The sequence below is a fragment of the Poromitra crassiceps genome (assembly GCF_964638095.1).
Source record: "Poromitra crassiceps genome assembly, chromosome: 16".
NCBI lineage: Eukaryota > Metazoa > Chordata > Actinopteri > Beryciformes > Melamphaidae > Poromitra > Poromitra crassiceps.
Window position 1 is genome coordinate 34,441,941 of NC_139645.1, and position 10,249 is coordinate 34,452,189.

The 10,249-nt window shown below is 43.7% G+C and overlaps 1 protein-coding gene across 1 annotated transcript; it reads right to left on the bottom strand.

The window, feature by feature from the left end:
• Window positions 1–667: 667 nt before the first annotated feature.
• On the bottom strand, window positions 668–9,657 carry LOC310791604 (uncharacterized protein; the record flags this gene model as incomplete). Its single annotated transcript, XM_083653269.1, has 7 exons — window positions 668–998; window positions 2,794–2,874; window positions 2,984–3,139; window positions 5,097–5,248; window positions 5,363–5,514; window positions 6,205–6,347; window positions 9,569–9,657. The coding sequence occupies 4 exons, from the start codon at window positions 9,655–9,657 to the stop codon at window positions 5,165–5,167; spliced, it is 468 nt and encodes a 155-aa protein (XP_083509395.1). The 3' UTR covers window positions 668–998; window positions 2,794–2,874; window positions 2,984–3,139; window positions 5,097–5,164.
• Window positions 9,658–10,249: the final 592 nt, after the last annotated feature.

Consider the following 10,249-nt stretch of genomic DNA (forward strand, 5'->3'; position numbering starts at 1 on the left):
GCAACAATTTGGATGCAACAACTAGGTGTCATTAAAAGAAGAGGATGTTTTACATCGGATAGCGTCTTCACTTCACGTGAAGACTCAGGTAGGAGCCGGCATTTAGACCTAGACGTGAAAAGGGCACAGTGTAAAATGGGAAATGCGTTACGTTCGCCGGGCGCTAATGCGCTCATATGAGCCAGAAGCGGCTGGCTAGCGGGGTAAGTCCAAAACATTGCTATTTTAAAATGGTCTGTGAGACTGTTAGAACATTGCAACATCACTGCCTTTGCATTAAAGACATTTTCCACATTTTTTTCAAGGCAAAACAGCAGTGTGAGCATTTTATCAACTAGTTATCTCACGCGCTCGATTCCTGCGGCCTTGCCCTGGCTGCTCCTTAATGTCACTGATGACATCATCACTGATATCAGTCAGCCCGTGATGTCACTCATGAATTTATGACATCACTGATGATGTCATCAGTCACTCATTAAATATGACATCACTGATGATGTCATCAATGCTGGGATTTATGACATCTTGATGATGAGACAAACAAAGAGTCCGAGCTCCCATTTATGTACTGATGATGATACTGATGACTATCATCCCCCCCCCCCCCCCCCCCCCCACGAATTCTCCCTCTCTACTTGCTACAGATAAAACATATCTGATGTGATCAGATGTGGTCTGATCTCACTCACTCTTGCAGCTTAACACTGAGGTTCTGTAGCCTTCGGCTCATTTGTCGACTTTCAATGTCCAAGAAGAGTTTTTGGAAGGCCTCAAATGTGTACTTGAGTTCATCAGGATAGGCTACGTTGAGTGTGTAAATGAGTCCAAGCAGCATGGCACAAGCCAAGGCAACAGAGGACAACTCACTGAGGACCTCCACACCGTCGATCACAATACCGATGTCCTTTGGAGGGGAGAGCGAGTCGCCATCACGGATGACAAAGATTGCCATGGGTGTGCCTTCAAGTTCTGCCTCTTGCCTCTTCCCGTTGCACAGCCTGAAAGACAATTAACTTTAGTATTTTGTGTGTGTGTGTGTGTGTTTTTGAGCCCGGGGAGGGGGATACATTCCACAAAGCTGGAAGGCAGAAGAGAGGGACAGAGAAAACATGGAGTGGACAGATAGATGACATTCCTACACATTTCCAATAAAAAAAATTCATACCTTTTCCAGACCTTGATTAGTCTGATTTTGTCTGGTGTTCAATATGATACATGCAGATAGAAATCTTGCCCCGGCTAACAAGGTCATATCATTCCATAGATTGTTCTTCACAGCCATCAAAATGTGACAGATTATTTGCAGGGTTCCATATTATAAACACAATAGTTTTCTGGGCAGAGCCTATGTTCTTGACTGGCAGTGATGATGGTGGATATTTGATATAAAGCTTGCCGACAGCATCCCTCAGTTAAAGTTGATGCCAGTGATGTCATTTGTGCATAAATGACATCACTGGTCCACAACTTAGGAGAATTCTGTTTTTTAGACACTGTGACCTTATTTCCATCTTAAAATATGATCTTAAACTCACCCAGATAACTTTGGTTTCATTCAGATCACCCGGTAAGATATTGAGCCGTGAGTAACAGGCAAAAACGGGGCATCTAGATCTAGATCAACGATCTAGCATTACCTTGCTTCACCCCCTGGCTCTGCTGTCTGTCACATTAATAGCAGTTCCTCACCCTTCCCACTCCATACATTATTCCAGACTGGCTCAAATAAATACACGCTGCCATTGAATTCATCGTCCATAATCTCGAGACCAGATATTATCAGCCAGCGGCGTTTCGAGATTATGGACTCACAGCTCAATATCTTCCCGGACGATACGAATGAAACCAAAGGTATTTGGGTGAGTTTAAAGGGATAGTTCAGTTTGTTTGAAGTAGGGTCCTATAGGTACTTGCATAATGTTATGCATAATAATGGCGTAAGTGAAATGGGTAAATCACTCTGGCCCCTTGTCGCACAGTCTATCGAGATCCAGCACTCTCAATGCATCAGGCTGAGCCGTTGCCCTGCAGCTTTGAGGGTCAGTAACTAAAACATAATTTAGCCACCTAAAATAACACCCACATAAACAAATCAATATCAGTGTACATGTACCCTCTATTTTGACATTTTTCAGCGTTTTAGACAGCCGTCTCCTCTCATTTGGCACTACATTTGATCTGCACTGCACAACTACCGTATTCCTATGCCTGCACAGTGCCGCGGAGTAATCCAGTCCCGCGGCGCTAAGAATGCAGTAGTTGTGCGGTGCAGAGAAAATGTAGTGCTAAATGAGAGGGCTGTTTGACGGCAAAGTGCTGAAAAATGTCAAAATAGAGCATACATGTACACTGATATTGATTTGTTTAGGCTGTGTGTTATTTTAGGTGGCTGTTACGTTTTAGTTACTGGCCCCCAAAGCTACAGGGAAACAGCTCTGAGCCTGATGCATTGAGAGTGCTGGATCTCCAAACACGGTGTGTGATGGGTCCAGAGTGCTTTACCCAGTACACTGACTGTATGCAAGTACATCATAGGACCCCACTTCAAGCAAACCCAACTATCCCTTTAAGATCATATTTTAAGCTGGAAAAAAGTCTGGGTGTCTAAAAAAACAGAATTCTCCTTTACCTCAAATCAACTCTCAATAACTGTCAAACTCAATTAATGTCTGCAAAACTATTTACAGTTTTCAGATGTGTGAGATTATGTGCAAAATAACTGCATTGTGTTATTTTGTCCATTTAACAGCAAACAGCCTGATCTGAGTGCATTGCCACGGTTTGCTGTCTCACCTGGTACTCTTTCAGTTCCTTCACGTCTTCCCCCAGGTACATCACCAGACTCTTCACTCGTCTGATGTTCATGTCGAGGCTCTATAGCAACACACACACACACACACACACAGCAAAAGATAAATATATCAGATGTCCACGCACCGGCGACCTAACATACAGAAATCAGAAATTGAAAACGTATGCATACCTGATCCAAAGTTTTAAGAGCATCAGCGGTTTTCACCCGGAATGCTCCACCTTTGCTCCTGATCACCTGGAGAAGCTGGCTGCTCAATTTATCCAAATTGGCAAAGAAGCGTGCTTGTAGAGGTACCGTTGTGATCCGTAGGAATTCAGCGTTGATCTGAAATATATAAATTACACAACACATTTTGGGTTAGACAGCCACTCTGAAAAACACATCATACATTTACAGCACACACGGAACCCTGACTATGAGCTTCCTATTGCTAGCTACGGCCCCTTTTCCTAGCCCCGCACCATCCCGTGACCTGGTCAGCATCATCATCATCAGTCAGTATATACATCCCACTGTGACATCATCCTTGATGTCATAAATCCCACTGTGACATTATCAGTGATGTCATAAATCTGACATCAGTGATGCTGGTCTCATTTGCCACACAGCAGCCGAGCTGCGAATGCAAGCTGCAGGGCCAGCTGAGCGAGCCTAGGAATCGAATGTGTGTAGCGTGCGAGATCCGTAGTAAATGTTATTACCGTAAATTCCGGACTATAAGCCGCGGCTTTTTTCCCGTTTTTTGGCCCCTGCGGCTTATATAACGGTGCGTCTTATCTATGGATTTTTTCAGAAAAAAAAAAAAAAAAAAAAAAAAATCTCTCTTTTTTAGCACTCTTTCTAACTATAAATCCACTTCTGTTTTAATTTCCTCTCTTGCCCTCTTTTCACCACACCGCGGACACTGTGTGCACTGTCGAAATAAACAAAGGTGTTGTGTTATGTTGTTTTGTTGAAATGTTACGGTAATACGGTAAATGGGAGCTTCCTCAAACAGCCAACAATCCCCTCTGTGCGTGAACCCTTACATATGGTAATTACGGTAAGCAAAGTTCATCAGCCCGGAATCACAACAAGACAAGCAGTCTCTCTCTCACTTACCATGGGGAAGGTACGCAGAAAGTCACACGACGCAGCTTTCAAGCTGAAAGCAGTCGAACTCGCACTAAAAGAAACAAACAGAGCAGCAGCGCGTATCCTGGGCATCGATGAGTCAATGGTGAGACGTTGGAAGCAGCAGCAGCAGGAACTGTCTCAGTGTAATAAGACAAAAAAGTCCTTCAGAGGCCACAAAAGCAGATGGCCGGAACTTGAAGATTCCCTTGAGGACTGGGTGTTGACCCAGAGAGGAGACGGCCGAGACGTTTCCACGGTGCAGATCCGACTGAAGGCCAAAACAATCGCCACCGAGATGAAAATTGAACATTTCAGAGGTGGGCCATCTTGGTGCTACCGATTCATGAGACGAAAGGGACTGTCCGTCCGGGGGAGAACTACTGAACAACTCCCTCCCGACTACCAGGAGAAAATCACAAACTTCGGCGAATTCACACAAAGGAAGATCACGGAATATTATAGGAGTGTGAAAACATCCACAATCACCAACGGATTCCAAAACGCTGGACTGCTGCGGGATGAAAAGGATGACGCCGCCACAGCTGGCGCTGAGGGCCGTCAGAGGCTTCAGAGGCTGTTCGATGCCGACACTGATGAAGAGGAGTTCGTTGGTTTTGAGTGACAATGAAGGAGAGAGGAGAGTGGTTGACGAAGCCACCCTGAACCTGTTCGTTTCCGACACTGAAGATGAGGACTTTGGTGGTTTCAGTACGCAGGAAGAAGAGGAAGACGAGGATTAGTGACTTGACTTCTCTGGTTACAGGTTTGCTGCACATATACGGTAGCCTATTGTTGTGTGATTTTGTCTGGGGATTAGTGACCTGACTTTTGTTTTGTTTTGTTGAAATGTTAATAAATGGGAGCTTCCCCAAACAGCGATCTCTTTCCCGACATTCCTCTCTGTGCACGAACCCTTTCACATGGTAATTAAACATCAAAACACCCGCGGCTTATAGTCCGGTGCGGCTTATAGAAGAAAAAAATAGTCAATTTTGGTCCCGCGGCTTATACACCGGTGCGTCTTATAGTCCGGAATTTACGGTAACCTTTTTCACAGCAGCCATTTTGTGTGTAAAAGCACCAATCAAACATTCTCCAATAACTGCCAACGTTGTGGTTTTATGACTGTAAACATTGTTGCATTGTGTGCGTACGTGCGACGTACCTTATGAGCAGTAAAGTAGGCTGGGATAGGCGACTGGTTGAAGAGTTGCAGTGTTCTTGTTACGTGCGTCAGAACCGGGCTTCTACCAAAGTCCAACTGGGGATTTGAACCTGCACCGTTGGACCCTGTCCAATAGACGATAAGACCACCTCCTGGGGGAGAGGAGAGGAGAGCGGGTAGTTGGGGGTTTCAATGGGAGGATACGCGTGTGTGTGGGGGGAGGGGGGGCGCGCGCGCGCGTGCCTCTGTGCATGGGTGTGACGTACCTTGTGAGCAGTAAAGTAGGCTGGGATAGGCGACCGGTTGAACAGTTGCAGTGTTCTTGTTACGTGCGTCAGAACCGGGCTTCTACCAAAGTCCAACTGGGGATTTGAACCTGCACCTTTGGACCCTGTCCAATAGATGATAAGACCACCTCCTGGAGAGGAGAGCAGAGGAGAGGATTCACCAAATACCCACAACCAATACTGAAACCTATAATACCAACCTACACCATAATGCCAAAACACACAGGGCCCTATTGTCGCAAAAGCGGTAATTTAGAGTTTGCACTTGTTTTGCTGCTAGTTTAACACCGGCGCAATGCAATTTAAGAGCGTGCACAAACGCATATGGCTTCCCCCTGCCGCACTATTAGCTCTACGCCCGTTATAAATGATTATCTAAGCAGGTGTGTCAGCGCAGTCAGCACACCATTTTACAGCAGCTAATATTTTAATATCTTAAGTTGATCTCAGGGCTCTTATATTTTATTTTACTGTAGATTATTTTATTTTATTCTGGTTAATTTTTGTAGACATCCCTTTAATCCCTGAAGTCCGATTTTTGTATAGCCTACAGCAGCGAATATTTTGAGGTGATCTCAACAAAGCCAGGGCGTTTATTTTATTTTACAATAGTTTGTTTTTATTTTATTTATTCTGGCTTATTTATTTGTGAAATCGCTGTAATTTATTTGATGTGATTACTTGATTATTGGACATCATTGTTCGTTTGAATAAAAACAAAATAATTGAAGTCAGACTCCTGGCCTCTTTCTCATTGTTGCGCAGTGGGACACCCCCCCCCCCCTTTCTCCAAACAGCAGGTGAAATTGTGTGAGGTTAACCTGGTGTAGCACACTGTAGCATGCAGGCAGGAATGCTGGTGTTGGTCAGTCTGGCCTGCTGTTCATATGGTTGACCAAGAAAACACCTTTGAAAGTGCAACACTGGAGTCTCACTCTCCACCACAACCTCAGGTACCACACACCTATGATAAAGAGAGAGAGGGAGAGAGAGAGAGAATTAAATACATCTATTAATAATATGCTTATTCATAAATCACAATGGTAATTGCATAGTTTCATGCAACCTGAAGTCAAGCAAATCTAATTAGAACTGATTCGTAAATTTACCAAGACAGTGATTGCCGTGATTTAGTCAGATTACCGTTGCCCTACTCTGAACGATGGTGGAGGTGAAATTCAGAGCGTCTCCTCTTGTCTCACTATACTCTGTTTGCGCTCAGACCGGAAAATGTCTTACTTGTAACCAGTGCAGAGGTGCTAAGATTGAGGGTATGTTGATACAAAATACAAAAATATACAATAACTAAAACAAAAAGTTTACCAAATAGAAAGTAAAGAATCTGTTTTGGGTGTTGAAGGAATACAATAAACATGATGTACTCTTATCAGAAAATCATGTAGATCAAGTATGTGGCCCTAATGTGTAAATTAGGGGTCCTTGATATTCAAAAGATTGAGAAGTGTGGCCTAGATCAGAGGTGGTTGGAGGGCCTTGGGTCAAAAATACATGTGTGAAATTACATTAAAATGTTTTTAACCTTTATTTATTCAGGGGAGTCTCACAGAGAAATGCTCTTTTTCATGAGTGCCCTGTTCACATTGACACACACATTCACACCTGGAAGCTGACCAGTTCAAACACAGTCTGACCTTCTGGCCAGTGAGCAGCTCCACTGGAGCGGTTGGGTTTAAAGGCCTTGCTCAAGGGCATCTCAGTGGTGGGAATGAGGGAGGGCCAATTGCTTTATTATACAGAGACAATTTACATTCTAAATCTAAAATATTTTTTCAAAATAAAAATATATATACTCTTGGATCGGTTTTACAGTTGTATTAGTTAGATTTAGAGTTGGTTGAAATTATAACAAAGGCCATTTTCAAAAGGGAAGACAACTTTCTGACAGAAATGCTCCAACAGCCATGCTTTCCCCATGCCAAAATGTGGCCAAACTCTGGAGTTAGAGATGCTCCGATCGATCGGCACTTGATCGGAATCGGCCGATTTGGCCTTTTTCGGCTTTGATCGGAGTTATCAAAAGTGCCGATCAAACAAGGCCGATCAGAATGACACAAAATCTGCAAGAACTACTACCAGAGACGTTTCAATATAGAGATAGTGCACTCCCAGACTGCCAAGTAGTATTCTTCCGGTCTCCTAAAGGGCAGCTTGTGATTGGCTGTCTCTCCGTGTCATGAAGCTTCATTGGCTCCCAAGTTTCCTTAGGGGGCGTGGTGGTAGTGGCGAAAAAGTGTTTGGAAGTTGCACTCTCTCTATAGCGAAAGCAGCTTGGGCGAGAACAAACAGCAGAGCAGCTAACATGGCGTCGCCTGTCTGGCAATTTTACAACTTGTTGCCGTTTGCATTGTGTGCTCAAAGGAGATACCGCATGGGCGAATGTGACAATCCGCCAGGAGAATGGATATCACTTTGTAGTTAGTCAAACTCAGGCATGCGCTGCGCTGTGCACGGAGGGAAGAGGCGCAACAGAGTGAAGCCTGCCCTGTACCCCGCGGCCTCTCACCAGGCAAGACCGCGGCTTCACCAAACACCCTGCGGCCTAGCGGAGCGCTGCAGCTCAACTAACTACAGGAGCTTGCTGAGCAGCGGACTTTTTTCACTCTGAAAACAATTGAAACCACCGCCACGACTTTATTTCACCAGAGGCGAAGTCAGCAACACAAAGACTGATGGAAATAACAGTCAGCAACGACAGCAAGAAACGAAAAGAAATAAATGCAAAGCTAATGGAATTCATATGTCTTGATCAGCAGCCGCTGTCTGTTGTGGAAGACCTCGGGTTCAAACGCCTCATATCCTGCTTGGATCCACGTTACACGCTGCCAGGACGTAAATATTTAACTGACGTTTGCCTGCCGGAATTATACCAAATTGTTTACAAGCACATCGAGAGCCTTATGAAAGACAACACCACGTCAATCAGCTTCACGACTGACATTTGGAGTTCAAGTGTCTGTCCTATGTCCATGCTGAGCCTAACTGCGCAGTTTATTGATGAAAAGTTCGACCTGAACAAAGTTGTACTTCACTCACAAGAGTTTTCTGGGTCACACACCGCGGAGGCTATCGCTGCAGCTTTCACAGACATGTTCCAAGCTGTGTTGGTGCACATGTTGTGTACATAGTATTATATTTTTTGTTTTATAAGACTATTTATTTTTCCACAGGAAAGTTACAGTATACAGTCTACTCTGTAATAAATAATAATAAAACGGTTGCCAACTCATGATACTTTCTCATCTCCTAATTTTAATACTTAATATACAATGTCGATGTTGTTAAGAATAATTAAATATATGAATAATGCGACACAATAAATAGAAGGCTTGAATTGATGGATTTGACGCGGTGATCGGCCATATCGGGATCGGCAGATACTGCTTCCAGTGATCGGTGATCGGTGATCGGCCTCAAAAAAGCTGATCGGAGCATCTCTATCTGGAGTATTTACCCACCTTGCAGACAAGCTAGTTTGACATGGTTGATATATGGATTCATTCACTCCTAGTTTGATGATATAAGTATAATTATGTTAGCTTAAAAAAAATAGCCCACTAGAGCCTTTGGAATACAGTCATCAAGCCACATTTTTCTTTGATCATAAAAGCCCAATGCCCAGGCCCATATCAGCTACTAATAGCAATACAACTCACACGTGGCTAGTTTGTATGTTCACATTTCAAAAGAATAACAATGAAATTAGAATGTCCCACCCTGTGGTGAAAACCCACCAACAGTCTAAACATTAGGTGCCTATTGTGTAGCTAGCTCGTAGCTAACATGTAGGTTAGCTCAATGGCTAACTACAATGTTGCTATCAGACTGGTCTGGCGCCGTTTATTGAACTAAACTTACGTTAGCTAACAGGTTGACTAACGTTAATATGTAACGCTAAGCCACATTAAAATCACATCTCGTTATATATCTTACCTCCGCGGATTTATCAGTGAGGCAGATAGAACTAGCTACTGCCTCGCGCTAGCCCAATAGCGAACTAGCTAGCTACAGGGAGCTACCATGGCCATACATCATACAATGCAACATTATACTATCAGACTGGTCTGGCGCCGTTTGTCTAACTAAACTTACGTTAGCTAACAGGTTTACTAACGTTAATTTGTATCGCTAAGTCACATTAAAATCACATTTCGTTATATATCTTACCTGTTTATCAGTGAGGCGATATAAACTGCTGCTGGCTGCTCCCAGTCTGAAGAGGGGATAGAGAGGGCCGCAAACAAGATGGAGGACATTCTAAAAATCAACTCCGCTGTGATTGGTTAAACGTCAGTAGTCACGTGACTTTGCCAAATACTGCCGTGAGAGCAGAAATAGTATTTCATAGAAAGCTAGTGATGTACTTTACAGCAAGGGGGGCCTGATGTACTTTTGATAAAAGTATACACTGTACCTTAGACCAAAGAAAAGACAGAAACATAGTTATATTGGGTCAGATCAAATATAAATTACTCCTTGCATGAATGGAAGCCCATGTTCAATTATTACAGTGTACTTTATAAAAAAGCCCTGAAAATACTAGATAAAAAACCCTTTTCTCATCACCACTGCCATGTCATACGTAAATATGGCATGCTAAGTTTTGAGAACTTTAGAAATTTCACCTCTGCCTGTCTAATATACAAAGTTCTACATGGACTGGCGCCGCCTCCTCTTGCTGACTTTATCAAATATCGTGCGACCGCCAACTCGACCCGTGTCACCCGGGCCATTACGAACAAGGTCTGTGAGGTCCCCTTTAGAAAAACTTCCTTTAGTCAGAAGACCCTATCCTTCATGGGAAGCACTCTCTGGAATAATCTACCTCCCTCGATTAGAGAATGCCCG